At 36.1% G+C, this 27,462-nt stretch overlaps 1 protein-coding gene across 4 annotated transcripts in view; it reads left to right on the top strand.

Moving 5' to 3' along the window:
• Positions 1–27,462, top strand: part of Nf-YB (nuclear factor Y-box B) — a 158,765-nt gene that overhangs the window by 99,863 nt on the left and 31,440 nt on the right. For 3 of the 4 annotated variants that reach the window (XM_090387753.1, XM_090387749.1, XM_090387750.1), the window contains 3 exons: positions 6,403–6,481; positions 25,024–25,091; positions 25,444–26,662. In XM_090387753.1, the coding sequence (XP_090243879.1) occupies positions 6,403–6,481; positions 25,024–25,091; positions 25,444–25,503 (207 nt within the window). In that variant the 3' untranslated portion in view covers positions 25,504–26,662. Of the gene's footprint in view, positions 1–6,402; positions 6,482–25,023; positions 25,092–25,443; positions 26,663–27,462 lie in introns of those variants that run through there. The other variant, XM_090387752.1, reaches the window with a different exon arrangement.

Raw genomic sequence — 27,462 nt, 5'->3', positions numbered from 1 at the left:
GCAGGGAGCAAGGTCTGGACTGTAGGGAGGGTGCTCGAGAAGTTTCAGTCCTGTCGTGGTCAAATATTCGGTGCAGGCTTTGGCGCGGTTAGCTGGAGCATTATCGTGATGGAGGTACCAGGTGTCCATTTTTGACTTTGGCCACAGGTTCTTCATAGATCCAATGACTTTAGGCAGGCATTGTTCAGTATACCACTTAGCTGTGACTGTCTTCTGCGTGTCCAAAACGACACGTTCCACAATTCCACTCGATTTGAAAAATACAGCTATCATTTTCTTCTTTACAGATCGGGATTTTCTGACAATTACGGGTGTGTCGTCATCATCAAAGACCCAAACTTTGTTTTGAGCCTTGGTCGGCAGATCGTAATAGTACAGCCAAGTCTCGTCACCTGTCACGATGTTTTTCACATACCGAGATTGTCCCTTATCAAACTTTTTTAACATCTCCCGGCACCAAGTCACACGTCGTGTCATCTGCTCTTCAGTCAGTTGATGCAGCACCCAGAGAGAACAAAGTTTCTTCACGTGCAAATGATCTTGCAGAATTGAACGAATTGCTGGTGCATTTAGGCCCAAAGTATCCTCTATCTGTTGGTAGGTCACTCGCCTGTTTTCGTCAAGCATTTTCCTCACAGCAGTAACGTTTTCCTCCGTAACTGACGTTCGTGGCCTTCCCGGCCTCTCAGAATCCTCCAGAGTGAAATTTCCCCTTTGGAATTCTCTATACCACCTGAATATCGTTGTACGATGTGGACAATCATCATCTAGTGCAAGAGTCATTTCTTCTAAGCACTGGTCTATGGTTAAACCACGCACAAAATTATACCGCAAAATTGTCCTTATCTCATTTCGTGACCACGATGCCATCGCAAGCACTTTACACTCTCACTACTAATGAATAACTGAGCCCATCGACTTGGCGCGTCGGCTATTATGCACGTATGAACATGTCTCAACATGCAGCAACAAGCAGCTTCCTGTGATTCATTGTTGCGTCATACTGCAAAACTTTCCTAGTACCCTTTGCATTTGTCTCCAAAGTTACATTCAGCAGTACTACTGAATGTAACTTTTGAGACAAATATGGTTTGGAGACAAGTATCATCTTCCCTAAAATACTTTAATTGATATTACTAGGTACACCAAGGAGTGAAATTCCTCTATAATTTTCACATTCTGCTCTAAGTAAATAAATAGATATTTTGCAGATCAGTTCTGTTAATTTCAATGACAGAACCCACCATACTTTATTATGAACAAAGAAAAAATAGATATACAGTGGTCCATAGCCTGAGAAAAGTGCGCAAGGAAGCATGAAATAACAATATTATATCAAGTCATTCTTGGCATTTTAGTAATTCCTCAGAGTGATGCTTGAGAGTCAGAGAGAATATTCAATCAGGTAAAAAAAAAAAAAAAAAAAACAGAATTCAGATCTCTTTCTGGTATGGTTTTTGGAAATGCTCTTGACAGTCAAGTCTGAATAGCAGTACTATTTTTTATAAACAAAACTTTGACTCATTGTTTCTGAAGATGTGCAAAGTTGGCAACAGTATCAATCAATCATTTGGCATCAGACTTTGAAGCAATCAATCAGTTAATATCAGACTTCAGTCAGTTTATATGAGACCTGAATCAGTTGATATCTTATCAAAACATTAGGTAAGCTAATGTTAAAAGCATACTATACTGGTACCAGTCATATGACTGTATTTTAATATGAAATGTATTTTGTCAGTGAAAAATTTAATTTATAGTGCAGTGAGGACTAAAAAAATTCTCCTGCTTCTGAAAACTCTGTTTTCCTTTTTTTCTGTAAACAATCTATTTTTCTCTTGCCTACAGATGTCCATTCTCCATCTTTTTGAAATTGAAAAGTTTGCAGCTATACTATGGGTTATCATAAAAGAAGGAATTCATTTTCAGTTTTTTTTTTTCCATTTCATTTTGCTTCTGCTTAAAAAATTCATTTTTTAAAGCTTCCTGTTTGGAGAAAAAGTGATGCTTAAGAAGAGGCCTTATCTATTGGTTTGATAGCTGTTCATGGCAAATAACACATTGAGAGATAGGCTTACCTTCTTCAGTACACCATGTAAATCCAAATAAAGATTTTTCATCATATTCTTGTTGCTGTAATTTTCACTGTTTTTGAGATTCATTGTCCAGGAAAGCACTGATATCTGCTGTAGATGGTTTTTTATTGTTTTCGTGATCTTGATTTAACCACTTATCAATTTTTAAAGAATTTTTATTATAAAATAAATGGATTCGTGTTAATAATGTCTCCAAATACCCAACATTTTTTGTGGATAAAATTTATTTATGGATAAAATATCTTGCTTTTGTGGATAAAATTTATTTATGTCAAGCTCATGACTGGCACATGAGCTTGACATTTCACACCTTGCTAGGTGTGAAACCTAGCAAGCACAGACAACAGATTGAAGTTAATAAGGGTAGGTGTAAAGAACTCGGGCCTTTGTTGTGCCTTACAGAAAGGTTCCCAAATTTAATACCACAAACCAATCAGTGTTGTGAAAAAATTCCCCACATTTAAAATAAATAAATTTTCTGTTTTTACTTTAGGATGAGTTCAAGAGGTGTTCACAAGGTACAAGGTATAGATAATATAAGAGCACCGCATATTTATATGCATGAACCACACACTCAAAATTGTGTATTTCTGTAACCTTGCATTTGACCACTTGGCTGAAAATGTATCATGCACATCTTGCCATCTCAGTTGTAAAATTTTCATCAAATATGGTACTAGTGTCTATTGGCAGTAAAGCAGTTTCCCAATTTCCAAAAGTCAAGTGACTCTGTTATTATATTCTGTATACTTTTTTTATACTTACTCTACTAAAATAATTACCACACCGACAGCAGTAGAGGATGTGTTTATATTTAAGAATACTATGAAAGGCTCCTATAGTGGGTTTATTTTACCTTAGAAGGTATGGTTTGGGCTGGGCTTCCAGGTATTTGTTATGTAGTGAAGGCTATTCTCAATAATTCTTTCAACTTTGACAAAGGGCACATTCAGCATTATACCTGTCCATTCTTGACAGATATTCAAGCATGAATTTTTTTTTTTTTTTAATCAAAACAACACTGTTGATTTCACTTATATATCATTGTTTAGTAATTTATGTATTTGAAAAGAAATTAGGCACTTTATTATGTTAATATGGTATTTAAATAGAGGGGGGTATCCACAAACCTCCTTTACAAAAATAAAATGTTATGCGAGTAGGGTAGATTATACAGACCTCAAACCACTTCCAGATGATAGGAACATCTTCAAGTTTTTTCCACCAACTGTAAAATGTGCACATCGAGATGGCAAAACTGTAATCATGGCAGAATGTAGCAATGCAGCAAAGGCACAGTGCATACTTTGGTTCAATGAGCTGCAGTCTGCTACCATTGTTATGCATGAATTTTGAACATAGTTTAAAAGTAAACCACACAGTAGACCTACAGCTCCGCATTGGTACAAACAATGCATTTATCCTGTTTGTGCAGTCATCCTGGTTGAAGTGGTGGCTAAACAAAAGTCTGAGGATGCAGTGGAGTTGGTTTGAGGGAGTTTTACATGAAGTCTAGGATAATATGTGCACATGCCAATTATGAGCTTGACATTAGCATAGCATTAGTAGGGCACATGATGGAAAAAAGCAAGCTTTTACAACATCAGCCAAAAAAAAAAAAAAAACCTTCCAATTTCACTGATCTATTCATTCCAAATGTTTGTCTAGTTCTGCCTTGAATTTATTTAAGTTATCAACTTCCACAATAACAGATGAAAGTTTGTTCCAGCAATTAACTACTCACTGGCTAAAGGCAAACTTTCGCACATCTATTCTACAACTGTCTTTCCTCAGTTTGAATCTATGCCCCCCTCAGGTTTGTAATCTGAGCAAGCAGATGAATCCCCTCAGCATTAAGCCTGCTCAATCCATTCAAGCCTTATATACCTCAATCAGATTGCCTCGCAGGTGCCTAGTCTCCAGAAGCTGCAATTTGCAGAACTTAAACCTTTCTTCATAAGAGTACCCCTTTATTCCCTTCACCAGTCTTGTTGCCCTTCTCTGCGCTCGTTCTAGCAACTCTACATCCTTCCTAAAATGAGGCTTCCAGGCCTGTACGCAGTACTCAAGGTGTGGTCTGACCATTGCCTTGTACAAGGGGATAATCACCTCCTTATCCCTGCTCACAAAATTCCTGTATATCATTAACAACACTCCATGACTTACTTTGGCAGCCTGTCTGAACTGCTCAGAAAACTTCATATCTGACTGCACAATTACCCCAAGGTCTCTTTCATTCTCCACTACCTTGAGTGTAACACCACATAGTTGGTACATTTTTCTGGGGTTACTGCTACCCATGTGCAGTATTTTGCATTTGTTAATGTTAAGCTTCAGTTGCCACTTATCAGCCCATCTACCCAACCTTTCCATATCCTGTTGCAGCAGCATATTGTCATTACTATTATTAACAACCCTGCTAACCTTTGTATCATCTACAAACTTTGACATTAGACTTGATATACCTTCATCAATATCATTGATAATTATACAAAACAACAATAGGCTGAACCCTGAAGGACACCACTAATAACATTAGTCCACGTAGAGCAGTACCCATTGACCACCACTCTCTGTCATCTCCCACTCAACCATCCTTTTATCCATAGCAGCAATTTGCCTCCAATGCCATACTGCTCCAATTTATGCAGCAGTCTTCCATGTGCAACAGTATCAAAAGCCTTTCTAAGATCCCAATATATGATATCAAAATTATTCTTTGCATCCAGTTCCTTTGTGACTACATCATAGTATCCAATCAAACTGGTCAGACAAGACTTTCCCTTAACAAACCCATGCTGTGTCCGAGCTATAACGGAAGTCTTGTCTAGATGATCCTGCAATGCTTCTTTAAACAGTGCCTCCATTAATTTCCCTGGAACAGAAGTGAAACTAACAGATCTATAATTACTTGTGCCACTCTTTGATCCCCTTTGTGAATTGGAGATGCAATTGCACATCTCCAGTCTGTGGAGACTTCCCCCGAGTCCAAGGATGCTCTCATAATTATGGCTGATGGTTTGCTTACTTCCTTTGCTGCCTCCTTTTATGTAACTGGTCAAGAACAACAGTGTGTAATATGTTATGTTGCCATCTGAAGACAAGTTAGAGTTTGTACAGAAGCTATAGATAGAGGATGGATTTTATTGTAAATTTGGCCAATATTATAATTTAGCAATTATGCTGCCATTTTCTGCAGTGTGCACATTTTCTGGTTGGCAAATAAAAACTTGAAGATATCCTCTATCACCTAGAAGTAGTTTCAGTTTTGTATAATATACCCTGTTCACATGTTTTATTTTTGTAAAAAAGTTTATGGACACCTTGTGTTTAATACAAGGATTAATTATGAATTATTTTCCATAACATATCACTTCTGCATGTGTTTGTACAAATGCAGGCAAGTTTCCTCCATATATCATTTACCATTGGTAGATGAAATTTTGAGAAAATAAATTTCATATATACTGCAGGGTTTTTTAAAATCTGTTCTGAAAAAATAGATAAATTATTTTTATTTATTAGTAGTATTTATTTTTATTTTCAAAATACTTTTCCATATGCCTTTGCAAGGACTGGTACTTAGAAACACACACGCATTGTGGATTAAATATGCTTTATTTAAAAATAATGTGGTCTTTCCATGCTTATTGCATTATTTGGCACCAGTATGCGTAAATGTTTTTTTTTTTTTTTTTTTTTTTAAACTTTAAATCCAAAAGGCTGCATTGTATAATATTCTTTGTATTGTGTAACTTTTTTTTTTTTTTTTTTTTTTATTTCAGATGAAAATATAAACTTTTCTTTTTAAAAAATTGATCGACTTTTGCTTTTATTAACTGAACTAGATTGATGAAAAGCTATAAATGGTACTTAAGTGTCCACATCTGTGTTAGGAAAAGGGAAAACCCAACAATAAAAATAATAATGAACAAATCAGCAGAAGCAGAACAGAAACAGTTGCAAATCCCTTTGCTCAGTTTTAGGGTTAAAAGGAGCACAGGAGTGGAATATCTTTCTTAAGTAGTTTAAGTTGACTTACTTTGTATATGGTGAATATTATTTTGATTTATGTTAATCCTGTAATCACAAATGGGTCAGATAATAATAATAAGCAGACATAAGAAAACCAAAACCATACATCATAAAATAACCAAAATTAGTATCATTTTTCAAAGCAATACTAATAGTAGTATAATTTGGTGGCACTTAATGCTAAAAAAAAATTTATATATATCTATAATCATAAATGCATTTCATTAAATTTTGAGGCAGGTCATATTTTGAATATGCTAAAATTTTTCAGGCAATGAAAGGAGAAAAGAATGTGTCCACTGCCCAAGCATCAGATGCTTCTTTAGAAGAATTAGAAGATAATTCCTTTTGTAAGTGTTCTGATAAATATTTTCTTACTAGAGACTCATCTCTGAACAAGTAAACAGACTACAACATTCAGAAACCACACATTAAATTAATTTTTTCTTATTTAAATTTTTTACAAATCCAATTTCTTGTTTAAAAAGATACAAATGAAGATTTATTAAATACAGTGTGTTTGCTTTGGATAGTGAAGACAAGTGAAATCAGCTGAATGCTATATTCTTCATGTGATTATGGATTATGAATAATAAATTCCACATTTCACGTTTATGAATACAATGATTTTGCAAATTAAATTGTTTACTTAAAGATTAATGTTAAATCCAATTCTTATAATGAAAACATATGCTTTTTTGGCATGTTTACAAATGCAGAAAGTGCCTATTGTCTTCATGTCTCTGCATTTGTCTTTATAAAACAATTAATTGAACAAATTGAAATTCAGCAGATTCCCCACCCCATAAAATTGAATTCTCTATATATGCTCTGAGCGGTCAGTTTATTTGGTGCACCAGTCTAATAGACCTTCTTTAGTGCTCAGAACAGTCTCAAGTCACCGGAGTATGGATTTCATGAGGTGCCAAAAGTATTCCATAGGAATGCTGGCCTGTGCAAACTTGTTGCACCTTGCAACTATCAGGATGCCCAACATGTGCCACAAAACCACTTGTCATACAATCACAGTTTGATCATCACCGTCCTGCAGCTTTGAAACCTGTCATGATTGGGTCAGTTGATTCATGCTGTTTCACCATACCCTGATCCTTCCATCAGCAGGGACTAGGATTGTCAAACCAGGAGACCTTTCTTCCATTCCTCAGGTTCTTACTGTTGATGTTCCTGCCCATTGTACTCAAAGCTGCTTGTTTTTAGCTGACAAGAGTGGAATCTGATAGATCATTTGCTCTACCATATCACACTCTGAGTGACAAGGTCTGCCACATTGCACCTTCCAGTATATCCCCTTGAACACCTGTTTTATCACTTAACTGACTGTGGCCTATCTGGCCTAACTGCACAATTTTTTTTTGCCCTTGGTCAGCCTCTTAATCAAACAAGCTGTTTGTGGCCACAGGATTGCTGTTGGCAAGATTTTTTTCAGGTTGTTGGACCATTCTCAATACACTCTAGACACTTGTTTTCTGTAAACACCCCAGCAGGGTGACCACAGTTTCTGTGATACATGTACCATCAATCTGAGCTAAGTGTCATGTCTCCCCTCCCCCAAAGTCCCATATGTCACAATTTTGACTCATTCTTCACTGAATTTGCACACACACATGCACAAGCTATTTGATTACTTGTTTTATGTATCCTGGTATGGTAACATGTTCAGTTAATTCCTGGTAACATGTTCAGTTAATTCCCGGGAAGGTTTTAGATTCACTTTAAAATACACCTCCACTTGTGACACCCCGCCCCCAACTACAGAAATCAATATATATAAATGAAAACATGTTTTGGATATTACTGAAAGGAAAGTTGCATTGACACCAGATTTCTATCATGTATTTTGTTGTTCCTGAAGAGGTCCAATTCTGATTCTATCGATATAAATTTAAAATAGCAAACTCTGGTCATTTTCTGAACTTGAGGACTTATTTAAAATAAGTGGCTATCAATTGTTTATTTATTTTATTTTATTTATTTAATTTTTGTTAATATGTTAATCAATTTCTCCTGTACCTTCATCCAAAAAAAAAAAAAAAACTTTTAAACCAGTGATTAGCATTTAGCATTAGCAGAGGCATATGATGCAAGAAAGCAAGCTTATACAGCATCAGCCAAAAAAAAAAAAAAAAAAACGCTCCCATTTCACCCCTCTGTTCTCAAACGATTCTCAAACTTTTTTTGCCACTTGAGGTGAAAAACAATTCACAGTAACCACCTTAAGAGAAATTTCTATTAGTTTTAATAGAGTATTTCTTAATCTGCAGTAAACTTCAATAAAATAAGATTAATAAAATTTTGTTCAATCCAGTTAAGAGAGTTTAATGAAATTTTTGAGTTAGGAATGGATGAAAAAATGTTCAGTTTTTAACCTGTATTAGTTGTGAAATAGAGATTTATGCAAAGATGTGGCCAACAGCTGAGGCAAAGACAGGTTTGCATTGATTGTTTGGATGAATTTGGATATAACCAAACTTTCTGGATAATGTCATCACAGGGAAATGAAATGTGGGTATTTCTGCATGATCACAAGATGAAAAAGCAGAGCTGACAATGAAAGACAATAAGTTTTCCAAGAGTGAAAAAAAAAAAAAAAGCAGATGATGAAGGCCCGGATGCTAAGCGATTTCTCTGTGCTTTAAGTGCGATTTCCTAAAAGTGATCTCTAGTTTTTACATTCCTCTCATTAAGCAATATTTTTATTTAATAACAGCTCTTGTTACAAAAGTACTTGTACAGGGCAAGAAAGAAAAGCCGCCTTTCTTTTTCTGATAGTTCTACTACTACTTTATGCTTGGTCACACCAAGCACTGCTCCTGCCTCCTCGCGGCGGGCCAGTAACCTGTGTGGTATCATGAATATAAGTAAAGTAATTATCCACTTTTAGAGCCCTTGAGCTCAAGATTAGAAATTCCTGACATCGATCTTATTAATTTAAAATATCATGCCCCATACTAGGGCACAAAGTGGCATGAGTGCTGTGACTCCGGGGAGAACCTAGGGGGGGGACGATTCTCCAACGCATCACCACCTAAAAAAGTGTGCAACTTGTGAAATGTTTGCCGAACTCTCTGGAACAGAACAGGATCTAGCCAAGGAGGATGTCTTTGTGTGTGCCAGGTGCAGAGAGTGTCTAGAAATTAAGCATCAACTCAGCATTCTAATGGACATCTATGAGAGCTTGAGGTGTTGGGTAGATGACCTCGAAGAAATTAATATGAGGGGTGCGTCAAGCTCTTAGCTGCCCAACTCAACACCAGAGTTCACTCCTGGGAATCAGGCAACACAGTGGCAGTCTTCAAGGCAGAATGCGCTGGTCCCACAGGAGTTAGTTATTGTTGGTGACTCTGTTGTCAGGGTGACAGGGAATATATTGTGTAAAAAGGATAGACGGAATAGGACCAGGGTATGTCTGCCAGGGACAAAAGTTGATGACGTTGTAAAGCATATATCATCTTTTAAGAGCACAAAAGGTGATATTGTTGTACATGTTGCCATCAGTGACATTAAGAGTAGGAGATCTGCAGATTTACTTAACAAGTACAGGTCAGTGTTGCAAAAAAGTCATGAGTTGGGGTTAAATTTGAAAGTGTCTGCAATTCTGTCCAGACACAATAGGAGGGAGTACATGATGAGAGCCTTGTCACTCAGTTCGGCCCTGGAGGGAATGTTCAAAGCTCAAGGGGTAGAATTTTTTTCAGCGTGGTCTGTGCTTGTTAACAGGAGAGACTGCTTCTACAGGGATGGGATACACTTAAATAGAAAGGGTGCAAGAATATTTGCTGATTCTATCGAGGCAGTGTTAGGTGGGTCGGAAAACTGCTAGCTTGGGGGGGATTCACAGACTAAAAGGTTAAATGTAGCTACAGGCAGAGGTGAAGGTGATTCATGCACTACTTCTATTAGAATAAGCAGGAGCGAGGGGTGCTGGGGATTTCAGGGACGGATGGCAGTCATCGTGAAACAGGTGGGTATATGGGTAACTAAGAATAAGAATAGGTGCATGTATACCAGTGCTAGAAGTATAGTAAATAAATTTGATGAATTTTAAGTGTTGGTCAAGACATCGAAGGCGGATATTGTTGGGATATTAGAGACGTGGTGTCACACATATTAGGAATGCAGAATTGGAATTTGGGGAGTACAATGTGTACAGAAAGGATAGACAGGATAGAATGGGAGGAGGTGTGCTGTTAATTAAGAAAAACATAAAATCAAAAGAAATGCATCCAGTTGATATAGATGAACAGTGCACTGTTGAGTCAGTTTGGTGTGACATAAGCACTGCGAAAGCAAAAATAAGAGTAGGAGTGTGCTATAGGCCTAATGACTCGAATGAGTACAATGAACAATTCTACAGAGAAATAGTGGGCTAGTAAATCAGAATGTCTTATAATGGGGGATTTTAACTTCCCAGATATTGACTGGAACTTGTGGTTTGGTCACTCGCACACTAGTAAGACTTTTGTGGATTTATTAGATGATTGTTTTCTGAAGCAGCAGGCTCGAGAGGCAACCAGAGAGGGTAATACTCTTGATCTGGTTATCAGCAGTGATCATTCGTGTATTAAGAATTTGCAGATAAAGAACCACTAGGTGGCAGTGATCACATTGTACTGATGTGGGATTTACTTAAAGATGTAATTACCATCAATGGTAAAGGAAAAGGTTTTTGCTTCCGTAAAGGTGAGTACAGTGGTCTCAGACAGTTTTTCAATTCTGTACAATGGGATCAACTGATGAAGTTACCAGCAGTAAATTCTAAGTGGGAAGCATTCAAGGAATTAATCGTGGAAGCTACTAAAAGTTTTATACCTATTAAGAAATATTGTTCAAAGTTTAGGTCTAAATCAAATGAACTAATGAGACTCGTGACAGAGAAGAAAAATGCATGGGATGCATGTAAATTATCAGGCAACACAGAAGCCTATGCCGGATATATAATATAGTCTGTAATCAAGTCACAAAGGAGGTTAGGCAGGCGAATGCAGATTACGAGGAATCTTTGGCAAAGGATGCTAAGAAAAACAGCAAGGATTTCTTTACTTATATAAACTCTAAAAGGAAGGGGATGAATCTGATTGATCCACATGATACTGATGGTTCGACTGTTGATGATCCTACTCAGATAGCAAACAAACTGAATGAGTATTTTGCATCTACATTCACACATGAGGAGTTAAGGTTTGAAAATGCCAGAAGTTTATCAAATTGTAGCAGGGTGCTTAATGATTTTTAATAACTGTGAGTAAAGTGAAGGAGAAATTGTTGAAGTTAAACATTAGAAAGGCACCTGGGGTGGATGGGATCTATCCAGTTATATTAAAGGAGGCAGCAAAGGAAGTAAGCAAATCCTTAGCCATAATTATGAGAGCATCCTTGGACTCAGCAGAGGTCCCCATGGACTGGAGATGTGCAAATGTATCCCCAATTCACAAAGGGGGATCGAAGGGTGACACGAGTAATTACAGACCAGTTAGTTTAACTTCTATTCCTAATAAAATAATGGAGTCACTGGTTAAAGATGCATTGCACAATCATCTAGACAAGACTGCAGCAATAATTCAGACACAGCATGGGTTTGTTAAGGGAAAGTCTTGTCTGACAAATTTGATTGATTATTATGATGTGGTTACAAAGAAAACTGGATGCAAAAAATAATTTTGATATCATATACTTGGATTTCAGGAAAGCTTTTGCGCATGGAAGACTACTGTACAAATTGGAGAAGAATGGTATTAAGGGTAAATTGCTATGATGGATAAAAGGATGGTTGAGTGGGAGAAGACAGAGGGTGGTAATCAATGAGTGCTGCTCTTTGTGGATTAATGTTACTAGTGGAGTCTCACAGGGTTCGGTGTTGGGTCCACTGTTGTTTTGTATATTTATCAATATTATTGATGAAGGTATATCAGGCTTAGTGTCGAAGTTTGCAAATGATACAAATGTTGGCATAGCTGTTAATGACAGTAATGGCAGTGTGCTACTGCAACAGGATCTAGAAAATTTGGGCAGATGGGCTGAGAAGTGGCAATTGAAGTTTAACCTTGACAAATGCAAAGTATTGCATATGGGTAGAAGTAACCCCTGAGAAGCGTACCAACTGTGTGGTACTACACTTAAGGTGGTAGAAAATGAAAAATACCTGGGAGTAATTGTGCAGTCAGATATGAAGTTTTCTGAGCAATGCAGACAGGCTGCCAGGGCAGGTCATGGGATTTTGTCAATGATATATAGGAATTTTGCTAGCAGGGAAAAGGAGGTGATTGTCCCTCTGTATAAGGCAATGGTTGGGCCACACCTTGAGTACTGCATTCAGGTCTGGAGCCCTCATTTTAGGAAGGACGTAGATTTGCTTGAGCATGTACAGAGAAGGGCAACAAGATTGGTGAGGGGAATGAAGAGATACTCTTACCAAGAGAGGCTTAAGTTCTGTAAATTGCAGTGGCTGGTGAATAGGCACTTGTGCAGTGATCTGATTGAGGTGTATAAGGCTTTGAATGGGTTGAGCATGCTGAATTCTGATGGGATTCTTCCACTTGTTCAGATTACGAACCTAAGGGGGCATAAATTCAAATTAAAGAAAGACAGATGTAGAATAGATGTGCGGAAATTTGCGTTTAGACAACGGGTGGTTAATTGCTGGAACAAACTTCCATCTGTCGTTGTTGAAGTTGATAGGTTAAATAAATTTAAGGAGGAACTGGATAAACATTTAGAGGGAGTGGTTGTGTGAAATTTTTTTTTTTTTTTTTTTGGCTGATGCTGCATAAGCTCATACACTTGCTTTCTTGCATCACATGCCACTACTACTACTACTACAGTACTAAAATTACATGCCAATGATACCATGACACAGGCTGCCCAACCTTTCCCAGAAATGAAAAATCAAAGCTAAGCAGACAGAAACCTTCTCAGAAAAAACAGTCAGATCAATCTTCCTTAAATACACCCAACCAATGAACCAATACCTGCAATGGAACTGCAGAGGATTACACAGTAATATAGATGACCTCAATGATTTAATCATAGAAACTAATGCAGTAGACGTATGCATGCTTACAGGAAACATTTTTATCACCAAAAGTTTCACTCAAATTCAAAAACTATACTATGTTTAGGCAAGACAGGGATTCTGACTCTTCTCCTCGTGGTGGGTTTGGTATTCTTGTCAAAACTATCATACCATCAAGACATCTCCAACTAGAAACCTCCTTAGAAGTTTTAGCAGTTCAGATGGCAATGGGAATCTCATTGACCCTTACATCTGTTTACATACCACCTAATTATCCTTGTTCCCAGACTGAACTTGACAACCTTTTAACACAACCTCCTGTCTCTTTACTCAATAACTTCAACAGTCGCCATCCATTGTGAAGATCTTCCACCATGGATAGGAGAGGCCAATTAATTGAAACATTCCTAGATAACCATAATCTGACTTTATTAAACATTGGCTCTTCAACTCATGTTCAACTACCTATAGGTACAACATTTGCCATAGATTTATCCATCTGTTCAGCATCTCTTTTTCCAAGCATGGAATAGTTGGTGCCGAATGATCCATTCCGGGGTGACCATTTTCCTATTATAAGTTCAATTCAAACACAGGTCAGGTCATGTCATGCCCTAAAGTCCATACTTCTTGGAATTTCCACAAAGCAGACTGGGAAAACTATCCTACTTGTGTCCTACTCAACAAACAGTATGTACAGCAACAACATATTGATGATGTAACTGAACACATTACCAGCCATATATTATCAGCAGCCAAAATTTCCATTCCGAAATCTGACCAGCACAGATGGGTACACCAAAACCAATGGTGGAATGAAGATTGCTCCAAAGCTAAATTGAGCCCGTGACCACCAAATACGGAGGATGCGGAAAGGTCAGGGAATGACCACCACATATCCTCGGAGAAATATGGCCATAGTTGCTAATGCCCCAAAAAAAACCAGCCAACCAAAGCTAAAAGAGAAAAAAAAACCATGCTTGGAACCAATTTCGAAAATTACCAACTACCTCCAACCTAACTATTTTCAAAAAACTCAGAGCCAGAGCAAGACAAATTAGGAAAAAAGCAAGCAAAACGTGATGCCTGGATTAACTTTACCTCAGCTATTAACAAAAATACTGACACTCGGATTATCTGGAAAAAAATCCAAGCACTTAATGGGAAATTTCTACCGTTGCAGTCTCCAATAATACAATAGAATGGGCAGGACTTATCCTCTCCTACTGATATTGCAAATGCTTTAGCAAAATCTTTCTATAATATTTCTTCCTCTTCTGTGACCTCCTTTCAATGCATTAAAACTAATGAAGAACATATTAAATTGAATATTTTTCAACTAGTCGCTCACTTCTGTATAACCAGCTCTTTACTTACGCTGAGCTGAAAGAATCCCTGAGCAAATCTCCATCTAGTGCAGCAGGACCAGATGGCATTCACTACAGTATTCTGAAGCATCTATATAAAGCTGATCTATACATATTATTGCTCTTTTACAACTGAATCTTTTCAGAAAATACATATCCTCTCTCTTGATGTCATCCTATATTTGTGCTATTCTAAAACCAGGTAAAGATCCATCTCAAATTCATAATTACAGACTGATATCATTGACAAGCTATTTGGGCAAAATATTTGAAAGGATGGTGCATAAGAGGTTCACCTGGATTCTAGACTCAGAAAATCTACTTTCTGATCACCAATATGGCTTCCATAAAAACAGGTCCACTCTCGATTTACTTGTAAAAATCGAATCCAACATTTGTAACACCCTCGTCAGGAGACATCTAGTGATGGTCAACCTGGATATTCATAAAGCATTTGACACCACATGGTATCATTAAAGATATGCATCAGTTAGGACTGAGAGGCTACCTCCCTTTAATAATTCAGAACTTTTTAAAATTACGCACATTTCAAGTCCAATATCAAAACATGCTGTCAGCATCTCACAGTCAAGAAGGTGTCCCACAGATTCCATATTGAGTCCAACCCTGTTTGCGATTAGGGGGTCAACAATAAATTGGAAGATCTTCCAAAAACGATTGGAGTATACATGTATGCTGACGACCTCACCATATCCTGTCAATCGCCAAGTATGAATACTATCGAAATACAGCTACAAATTGCTCTAACCAGAATTCAATCCTGGACCTTACGCAATGGATACCATCTCGCTGAACAGAAATCCACTACTACTCATTTCTGCAAACTTTGGTCACTTCATCCTGATCCAGAGCTGAAGATAAATAACATGCCAGTTCATCTTGCTCATACTGTCTGATTCCTTGGCCTGATGGCGCCTCCGTAGCCAGGTGGGAAGGAGCAGCAGTGCGTAGCATACGCTTCTTGATTTAGACTGGGGTTCGAGCCCGTCACCATCAAATACGGATGATGCGGAAAGGTCAGGGAATGACCACCGCATATCCTCGGAGCAATATGGCCTTAGTTGCTAATGCTCCTAAAAAACCAAAATAACTAACATAACCTTGGCCTGATACTAGATAGGAAACTGAACTTTCAAGCACATGTGGCCTATCTTCGAACTATCTGTTTGAAGAAGTTGAATATCCTCCATAGTGTGTCATCCTTATCATGGGGCACTGATCGACATACCCTTATCCATCTTTATAGAGCTCTCATCAGGTCTCGCTTGGACTATGGTTCTCCAGTGTATGACTCTGCGAGAAAAGTACTTTAGAGCGATTAAACACCATCCAGCACAGTGCTCTGAGAGTTGCTCTAGGGGCTTTCAGAACCTCCCCAATTCAGAGTCTTTACATCAAAGCCCATGAACCTCCCTTACATCTTCGCAGAAAAACATTACTTCTGCTGTATGGTGCAAAAATTCGTAGTCTTCCCTCTCACCCTAGTTGGATATGTCTATACAAAACCGATTGGGAGTCATTTTACAATAGTAAACCAAATGAAAACTGACCTGCTCTACTTAGATTTAAGCAACTGACTCAATCATGGAATATAGAAATCGGTAATATGTTTCAGGATATGACACCACCAGTGGTGTCATATCATAAATTCACTTTTGTCAATTGCTGCTCCAACAAAATCAAGTTTATTCAATTTGCAGGACTGGGGCACTTACTCTGTAATTTACATTTAGGATCATACCCTTAGAATGGTCCTAGTTGTAAGCTACTTAATAAGTTTAAGGGACCACAGGAAGTAGTGTCCAGAGCCATACCTGGCCTCTGGGCCATAGGTTGAGCCCCTTGATAAACACAAAAACCAAAGGACAATCTTTGCAAAATATTTGCATTCAACATAATTTGAGTCTACAGAAGTGTATTTACTATACTGACAGCAGTTATAACATGCTTCACTATGATTAATGTTGGAAATACAAATGCATCCAAAATCCCACATATTCTACCAACTTTTAAGTTGGACGTTACTTGCTCTCAAAAATAACAATAAATCAAAATTTAAAAAAAGAAAAGCATAAATTTCAAATTGAAACCTTACTTATTCAAAATAAAAAATACCACTATATATATCCAACCTAAACAAGAAAACTTAAAACTATTCAGATCTCAGAAATATGGAGTTAAAAGTAAAGAACACAGATCACAAAATATAAACAAATAAAACATTTTTTGACTATGCAATGCCATAGCAAGTCCTGCAGTGTGATTGGTGGGTGCACACCTCTTTCAGTCAGCTCCATTAAATTTTTTTTTTTAAATTAGGCACACTTCACAAGTACGTCAAATTTGAAACAGCGATATCATTCTTCCCACATCTTTAGTAAAGATTGCATTTTGTGTTTTCATCTTAATTTATGCAAAAACAATAATAAAGCTTTTGAAACAACTTGTGTGACTGTAGATGTTTATATAACTAGCGGAAGAATAAGTAAAGCAGGAAGTCAGTCAAAAATATTCAACTGGAGCAAAAGAAAAATAACCAAAAGCCATAAGTGGCATTTTACAACATAGTTTTTCAGCTTATTTTAATGTATGGAGCTGATTGCTGGGTAAGAAATAAAGGAACTGATCAAAAATTAGTATCTTCATATATATGAGTTTAAGAAAAATAAATGTAACTAACAGACGGAAGAAATGGCAAGACCACATTACAAATAAAGAAATAAGAAATCTTGGGCATAACCAATATCCAATCAAATTTAAGAAATATGACTCAATCATGGAATATATGATGATATGATAATGATGATGATGATAATCAGCAATATTGCTGATATATGATGATTATTTTCAACAGTGGGGAAAGAAAATATCACACAGTTACATGAAGCTTACTCTCTTTATCATTCACAGGCCTGTGAAATCTACACAGAGAGATCAAAAACAGACCCAAGTAGGTGCTGCAGTAATATTATTGTCATTCACCACTTCTGTCTCATTACCAGTAAAATGCAGTATCTTCACTGCTGAGCTTTATGCTCTAAACTTAGCTCTGGATCACATTATTGAACATAGAATTCCATCTGCTTTAATATACGTTGACTCACTCAGTTCTGTCTCTGCTGTAAATAGTAATACCAACTCCTCACACCCTGTAATAAAACAAATCCATTCTAAATTACTTGTGTGTAATGAGTCAAACCAAACTGTGACATTCTGCTGGATTCTAGGGCATTCTGGGATAGCAGGAAATGAAAAAAGCAGATCTTGCAGCCAAACAACCAGATACTTCTATTTTACAGATTTGTCAAGTTCCTTGTACCGATTTCAAACCCATCATCCTTAAAGCATGTTACAATAGCTGATCAGTAATCTGGAGACATTATCCAGGAAACAAACTTTACCAAATAAAACCAGATCCAAAGCTATTGTTCCAGTTTCCAGAAAAGCAGACGAGAAGGAATTCTAGGAAGGCTGAGAATTGGGCATACTTAACTCACACACATTTATCTATTAACAACTGACAGTGCTCCTCAATGCACATCATGTCACGTGCAACTGACTATTCATCATTTATTAATAGACTGTCCTCACCGTCTCAATATCCACTCAAACAGCTTCAAATCATGTGCTAATCTGTCATCTAACATTATTGCAGATTTTTGGAGATGACCCTAATAAGAAAGAACTGTTTACCTTCCTAAATAACATAGGAATATACCATAAAATATAACAGGTATTGCAATAACATTATCATTTCCTATTAACCATTAGAAAGACACAATATGGCCCCCTAGCAGCCTATGTGTCGTTAAATCCAAACAGCAGATGATGAACAAATATAAATTCCATACAATGTTCATAGCTCTTTGATTTTTTTTTAAAAAAAGGGCATTATCTACTCAGAATTTATGCCTCAAGGGAACTCTGTCAGTCAGACATTTTAATAACTGCTTCAGGTTCTGAAGCAATTGAGGGAAAGGCATGAATTATGGCTGAACAAGAGGGGTTTGCATCATAACAATCCACCAGCTGCAATTATTACTGCTGAGAAAATTTATGATGGAAAAACAGATTATTTCAAATGGAACCTCCACCTCCTCTGACTTTTTCTATTTCCCAGTTTGCAGAACACATTTCATTTGCAGAACACATTGACAACACATTTCAAGTCTGGTGGAAATCAGGCAGCCGAGGGCACTAAAATTAACGTCAGTAAATGAGATCCAAGAGTAACAAAAGAGAATGGCTTTGAGTAGTTTTTCCTTTAACACCTTTTTTTTTTTTTTTTTTTCTCCCAGTTGAGATATCAAAGATCTGATAGCATAAGCTATAATTGATATAGGTCATGTTAAAAAAAGTAAATAAAATTATATATTGTTAACTTAACAGTTAAGTTAAATACAGTAAAGGCTTTAGTGTCTGCCACGGACTAAGGCATTCCGGCTATCTGATCATATGTTGAGCTAAGAAAAACCAATGGATAACAATAGTAAAACTAAAATTTTGGATTTGCACCAATAATAACCATATTGTAACCAACAAAAAAGTACATATAGGACAGTCAAAGAAAATAAAATTTAATCTTACTTTATTAAAAAGAAATTGGGTTATTGTACAGTACTGTTATGTTGATTCAAACTAAACATTTATTCATTCTCTTGATCAGTATTGCTAATATTAATTGGTACTTTTTTTTATGTCATTTTTTGTTAGGTATTGGTGGTGGAAAATAACGTAATGAAGCAAGCTTATATAACACAACCAAAAATAATAAAAAAAAAAATCTCACACACCTCATCTGCCCCTCTAATAATTTGTCTAATTCTTAAATTTATTTAAACTGTTCATTTCCACAATGTTATATGGTAGTTTGTTCCAACAATCGGTTACCCTCTGACCCTAAGCATCGTTTTACACATCTTTCTACAGCCATTCATTTTCCAATTTAAGTTTGTTGTCTGAGATGGAGTAATGCCATCAGCATTTAGTTTACTCAATCTATTTAAAACCTTAAACACTTCAGTTGCCTTGTTTCCGAGTGCTATAATTTGCAGAACTGAAGTCTTTTGTGGCAAGAGTACTCTTTTGCATGTTTGACTAATCTGTTTGCTATTCTCTGCACCCATTCCAAAAGATCCTCATCCTTTTTAAAATGAGGCTTCCAGGCATATATGCATGCTGTACAAGATGCATCCTAATCATTGCCTTATATAATGGAATAAATTACTTTCTTGTCCCTTCTGGCAATATCCTCATATATCATTGACAGAACCTAATGACTTATCCTACAGCCTGTTTCCACTGCTCAGAGTCTGAACTTCTTATCAGACTCTAGAATTACCCTAAGGGTTTTTTGTTTTTCGCCACCTTGAGTGTATTCATCTATTATTCAACAGCATAAATAGTCAATATATCAGCTGAAATTTTTCATATGCTAGCAGACATTAAAGTACATATGAATAAATATTTCTCTGAGTGGCGCCTCCGTAGCCAGGTGGGAAGGAGCAGCAGTGCGTAGCACACGCTTCTTGATTAGACCGGGGTTCGAGCCTGTCACCACCAAATACGGAGGATGCGGAAAGGTCAGGGAATGACCACCGCATATCCCGGAGCAATATGGCCTTAGTTGCTAATGCTCCTAAAAACCAAATAACAAACAAACAAACAAACATTTCTCTGAGACCACCCACATGTGCAAACTGTGTTCCACAAATATAATAGCATGAAAAATGTGTATCAGAGATCAAATTCCTAGTATTCTCTTTCATCACCAAGACTTTAATATTAATTATTGCTGTTATAAGGATTTATTTGTAATGTTTTAAATTACGTGTTTTCTTCAGCATTTATGCACTACCACCTACATTTTTTTTTCTGGGATTGCTGTAGTACCACACACATTTTTCCTAGGATTGCTGTTGCCCATATGTAGTACCTTGCATTTATGAACATTAAACCTTAATTACCTTCCTTAGCCCATCTGTCAAATTTTTCTAGGTCTTGTTGTAGTAATAAACTTGATTCTTGTCATTAGCCACCCTGCCAACCTTTCATCTGAAAACTTAAGACAATAATAAGCTTGATATGCCTTCATCAATATAATCAATAAGTATTGAAAACTGTAAGGCACCCAGCACTGAACCCTGAGGCACTCCACAAATAACATTAGTCCAAGAAGAGTAGAGCCTATTTATAACCATCCTCTCCTCTGTCTTCTGCCAATCAGCCATCCTTTTTTCAGGAGATGACTTACAGTATTCAAATTTTTACAAGCCAACTAAAATGACAAAATCACAAATGCAATCTTTTTATTATCACAGGTGCCACCAAAAGAAAAGTGACTAATTTAGTTTTGCACATTTTAAGCTCCCTTAATTTGATGTGTGACATTTAAAATAAAAAAAAATTCACCTTTTGTTGTGTTCCATGAATAATAAGTTCTCTAATGAAAGGAAATAAAGTTGTTATTATAATATGTACTTGATGTTTTATTAATTTTATGCCAAAAAAGATACGAGCCAAAGAGAGTTATTTTTTTATTATTTTTTAAATATAATATAGACTTAAAAAAAAAATGCTATAATTGGTGTCCTCTGCTTATAATATAATACTGGTTGCAAGAGAGCTTTTCCATGTGTCTAAGTACCAAGTAATAAGAGTGCTTACTCCACATTTCTTTGTTCTTGATATTGAATGGCATGAATTACATTACTGTTGTGCCAATGCTGTTTATCATTTATGGTTTTGTTTAGCACATTTTAGACATTGATAATAAATTCAAGTTATTCAAATAGACAGGCTTTCACTTTCAGAACAAATATATGTTGTCATGAGGTATTGAGCCACTCTCTGAGATGGCGTTAACCACTGGGTTTGATTCCCATCTGTGACTGGAGGAATTTCTAAACTCCTTTAATCACTGCTGTAAGTTAGCCTCAATTGAAGATCAGGTGGAGAGTGTTCCTCCCCCCATGATTTATTCCAAATTTTTTTTTAGCCTACACAACATGCAAACTAGCCTGTGAACACACACCAGTTGTACACAATGGCATAATATGGTCTAAGGCAGGGGTGCTGAACTTATGGCACGTGTGTCCAAAGGAGCACGCATACAAATTTTTTGGGCACACGGAATTCAGTGTCCCAAAAAAATTTCAAACCTCGAACATCACTCCAGAAACCTTGAGTCATGACTTGCGCATGCCCGTTCTCTCTTCCAGGCATGTAGTGACGTTACACTATTTAGTATATAGCTGTATTCATGCAGTGAATTGTTTCTGAACCAGCCTGCACTCTGATGTTCTTTACAGATTTCAGCTCACATTTAAATGACTTGAATGCCAAATTACAGACTCTGATAAAACCCTTGATGTTATGTTTGATAACATAAAGGCATTTGAAATTAAGCTGGGGGTTTTTAAATGCGATGTACAGTGGCAATTTTAAATATTTCCCATACCTAAAAAGATACATCACTGATCTTGAAACTGATGAGAAAACAGACTGTCAGAGCCTTCAAATGTTAAGTCTGAATGTCATTGAGTCAACTATTAAACAGTTTTATTCAACATTTGTCAAGTTCAGAGAATTGAAGGAAACTGCAAAATTCATTAAGTTTGCAGGCAGTGTAAAACTAGCTGAACCGAACCTGAAAATGTTTCAGTGGATCGACCTGGATGATTTTGAGATGTGCAATTGATTGATTTTCAGAGCAGCTCAATTATGAGGCAAAAATTTATCGATCTCAGAGCTGATTTAGAAAATATTGAAAGGGAACCATTAGCGATGGGATTAGCAAAGAAAACTGAACTGCAGAAAATGAGATATTAAAAGTTTGGAATTCAACTCCTGAAACTGTTATCTGTTTAAAAAAATCGGGCAACAGCATTACTAACAATTTTCTCACAACATATTGTTATGAATCGCTGTTCGTAGTGATGAACTTTGTTGAGTCTAGTCATGGGAGTAGTCTCACAGATGAAACTAGTGCTGCATGCATAGCTCTAAAAGTTACAAAGTATAAGCTTGATGTAAAGTATCTGTTGTCAATGATGCAGCAACAGAAGTCTCACTGATGTTTTATAGTTATAATATAAGAGAGGTTTATCATTTTATATTAAATTATTTGTTCTGTGAGCTAAAAGTTACATTTCTGTTATGAAGGATTTTATTTTAATACCTTTATTAAAGCATCTTTGAAATAATGTCTTTTATTTCATTCTTTTTTTGGTTACGCTTTTGCCAAGCAAAACGTGTATGAGAAAAATAACCATATAGTACTTTGCAAAATTCTGAGCGGCACACGAGGGTAGTTTTTTTTAGAAGATTTAGCCAATTTTGGCATGCACCCTTAAAAATGTTTTCCACCCCTGGTCTAAAGGATCCCACACATGTGCAAACCTTCAAACCTTAACACCTTTGTGCTAGTTACAGTCCACAAGCAATTAAGAGACCTTGTTAGTTTGTGAAGAACACTTGACTCCATGTATATTGATATATACAGAGCTGATATCTCAGCATATAGTTGCAATATATCACTAGCATCGTAGCATTGATATCGATTATATTATCGTATAATCAGTATATCATTTTATTTTTTTTACTATCCCTACTTTCCAGCAACTACATAATTCAGCATCATCGATGTATTCATCATGGGAAGATTAAACCCACGAGGTCCTAGTTAGGTGTGGGCTGTGAAAGTGATTGCCTAGGGTGGAGGAACACCACTGACCACATTTGTCCTTTGAAAACTAGTAATAATATTTGACTACAAGTGTGAGAAATCTAACTGTGAAAAATTCAGAACAAGCTCATGTGGGTAACAATGAATCAATACCTCAGTGTAAGAGTTTTTATCCTTTTCTTACCCTCTTTATAAAATAGTTTTGTTAAAATTTGTGGTCTTAGATGGTTTGCTTTTTGAACCTTTTCTTTTATTAATGGAAATTTATCATGAAAAATGTGTTGTGTATGGCCACAAGATTACCTTTTTTCATATCCTCCCTCTCATATAGTGATAGAATTACTACCAGAAAAACTAATGCCATAGTAAAAGGATTTGCATTTCAAAAGGAGTGTAAACCTTTTTAATATAAATGCTTTTTATGCCGATAATATATTTATTTCAGTTAACTGAAATTTATTGCCATTATTATAGTTAACTGAAATAATACAGGGTGTCCACAAACTTCATTTACAAAACAAAAACATTGTGTGAATAGGGTACATGTTAAAAGCAACACATCCAAGAGGATCATCAAGTTTTAATTAGAGGTGTTTGATGTGGCACCTTTAGTTACTCTGTAGATGTTCCATAATCTAATTCCTCCCATATTTGGCACTACGTACATATCCTTGTCAATGGCTGATTGCTTTACAAATGTATTGTTTAAGCTCCATAATGGTCCTGGCCTAGCTGGAATATACACCTGGTTTTTTGTGAATCTCTGGAGAGTAAAATATAATGTGAATCTCTGGAGTAAAAAAAAATATAAATAAAATCTTAAAATGAGGCCTCCAGACCTGTAAGGCAATGGCTAGGCCACACCTTGAGTACTGTATTACAGGTCTAGAGGCCTCATTTTAAGAAGGATGTGGAGCTGCTGGAACGAGTATGGAGAAGAGCAACAAGATTAGTAAATGGAACAAAGGGTTGCTCTTACAAAGAAAGGCTTTAAGTTTTTTGCAGATTACAGTGTCTGGAGACTAGGCACCTGTGAGGTGATCAGATTGAGGTGTATAAAGCCTTGAATGGTTTGAGCATGCTTAATGCTGATGGAATTCTTCCTCTTGCTCAGAATAATCACCTGAGAGGGCATAAATACAAATTGAGGAAAGACAGTTGTAGGATAGATGTGCGGAAGTTTGCCTTTAGCTAGCGGATAGTTGATTGGTGGAACAGACTTCCATCTTTTGTTGTGGAAGTTGATAGCCTAAATAAATTTAAGGCTGAGTTGGACAGGTATTTAGAACGAACAGAGGGGTGAAATGGGAGTGGTTTTTTTTTTTTTTTTTTTTTTTTGGCTGATGCTACATAAGTTTGCTTTCTTGCATCGTATGCCTGTACTAATGCTAATAAAGGAGTCAGAATAGGAGATTGAAGGAACACAGAATCAGTCCTACTCTTCCAATCCAATTCCTAGAGATTGTAGCATGTCCAGATAAATTATGCCTGTGACGGTCGGTAGCTTCTCGAAAGAAGAAATCTCCATATGCTTTGTGACAACTCATTGGTGAATAAAAACATGAAGATATCCTGAAACTACTTCTACATATTTTATAATATTATGCACCCTATTCACACAGTGTTTCAGTTTTGTACAGATTTGTGGACACCTTGTAGTAACAGAAAAACTGATGCCATAGTGCAAGGATTTGCCCTTTCAAAATGAGTGTAAATCCTTTTAATATAAATGCTGTTTATGTTCATAATATTATTTCAGTTAATTGAAATTTATTACTATTATTTTAGCTACAATTTTGACAACAGAACAGGGTGGTCAACAGAATGTCATTTATACCACCACTTATCCTGGCCAGGTGAGTTACTTAATGAAGTGCCTCAATTTGTGTTTCATTTTATGTTAGCTGTTCATTTAAAATACTTGTACATAAACACAATTTATTGATATATGTAAATAGTACAATTTATTGATATAATTTTGTTACCAGAATCAAAATGAAATGTTGCTTAGTCATATTTCATTGTCATGGTATCACTAATAATTCTCTTCAAATATAAACTATATGTGCGAACATTCTATTATTATCATTAAGCTGTCTTTGAATTATTTTATTTAATAATAAATTAATATAAGACATTTTGATAACTGGATAAAAAAATATCCTGAATGATATATATTAAGGTGTTAAGTTTTTCATATATGACTAGGTATTCAGCCTTTTTCAAAACACCAGTCTCATTGGGAAATGTGAGGAGGGTGATGGATAGCCATGGACAAGATCCAGTGATGCTTCTGTAGTATGTGGCCCCAGGAGGGTTACAAAGTGTTCCACAGGCCATGGAGTCACGTGGGAAAAACTGATCCTCAAGAGTAACACAATTCCACCAAAGATTTTAAAATGTTTGTATGGCAAAAAATTAGTATCAAGTATTTTTTACTTGGATAGTGAGTTTTTAAAAACTTTTCAAGTCTGAGCATGTCTGTTACTTCTGTTAATATTATTAAGGATAATTATGCAATTGTTACCACATGGCAGGGAAGAATTGAGAAATTGGAGGACGTTGAATTAGACGGGTCTCATAGTAAAACTGGATATTGCTAAAATGGCTGCCTTGTGAAGGAAAAAAGTTGAAGTACTGACCTATAGTATCTGCATTTCACCTCCTTTTCTTTTCCAGTATTGCCACAATGTAACATTTCATTCATTCTTTAAACGCATTTTAATAATTATTATTTGAAATTGAAATGCTAAACAGATAGCTTGGAAAGGTTTTTTTTTAGCCTTTTTAATTGTACTTGCTGCCATGTTTACTTGCAGAATTCTTCCCTTTTTTTTTAACATAAAAATGTGCACTTTTTCAGTGTAGAAATATGAAATAACTGGAGATATGAAATAACAAGACTAACAGTACATAGTATGACAAAAAAATAACAGAAATTATTGGTTTTATTACCATTGTTCACACAACAGAAATATTGTCTCCTGCAACAGTTTTATCAGCTCGGTATGGTACATGAGTTATATATATGAGAATATCTTGCTTTCTTGAGTGAATCTCCAGTCTAATCTACACCTTCAAAAACAGCTGCCAGTGAGTAATGATTCGGATATGTTGGTAGGGGCCGTTCAGTAAGTTGAATAATGCACACGAAAAGAATTAACACTTAATAGTTGCTGAGAGTCTTAAGGATCTTACTTCCCCATACGTATTTCTGCACTAGGACGGACACTGGAAAGTTATGAATGAAAACTTTTTTTTTTTTTTCCCCCCAGAATCAGGGAATTGTGGGGCCACAGAATCAGTCTTCTGTAAGGAATATTCTGTAGTAGGGAAAATTTTGCAGTTAAATATGGTTACATGTGATATCAGCCATTATTTGTGAAATTATTTCAGGATTATAATCATGTCTAAAAGCAAAGAGAAAGAAAATCAACTAAAAAAAAAATTTAACAAAAATGCTCTCCTTTCTTAAGTTATGTTAGAAAATTATTAAAAATATTCCATGTTATAGACAACAATGAATACAAATTGAATGAGTTCTTTATTTGCTGTAGTAAAAAAGTGAGATAATGAGTAAAATATTTTTATAAACTTATTTGTTGATTGAGTTTTGTCCTTTTTTTTTTTGTGAAATTATCAACAGGCTTTTTTGACCCTTACCATGTGCCACAGTTAAGTAAGCAACATGGGTTGATAGTAGAAAAGACTTATTTTACTTCAACCTATTATAACCCCATGCACTTATGAGTTGATTACAGCTGTTTTCACTAAGTTTAAATATACATATACACTGACTTGGAATTTAAACCTAAGTTGTTCTTTACATGCAACATTATTTATGACTAGTCCCCATAAATTTAACACTGAGTACTTGGTGGTAGCAGGTATTGATGTAGCAGGTACATATGGCTTTGTGTATAAAACACAATCCCAGTCTACGAGTGTCAATGGTATTTAAAGAAAATAGCTGCAGCAGATATGGCACATTCTAAGACATAAATAGAAAATACTGAGATAATTTTCCACTACATAATAGGATATGCAAACAATGATGATCTTAGCAATTCAGTTTTACCAAAAATAAAGACAAAGTTAGCATACCAAACACTGACAAATGTGCCTTGTTTTGAGTACAGCATACAGTTCCAGTTCTAATAATGTTGTATGACCCAGCTATTAGAAATGGTATCTTAGAAAATAATGTTCTTACACAGTTGGATTTTT

The sequence above is a fragment of the Mastigoproctus giganteus genome, chromosome 13 (genome assembly GCF_048544385.1).
Source record: "Mastigoproctus giganteus isolate SK-2022 chromosome 13, ASM4854438v1, whole genome shotgun sequence".
Taxonomy (NCBI): Eukaryota; Metazoa; Arthropoda; class Arachnida; order Uropygi; family Thelyphonidae; genus Mastigoproctus; species Mastigoproctus giganteus.
Note: the sequence above shows the minus strand (reverse complement) of the source record. Positions and strands in the feature narration are given on the sequence as shown.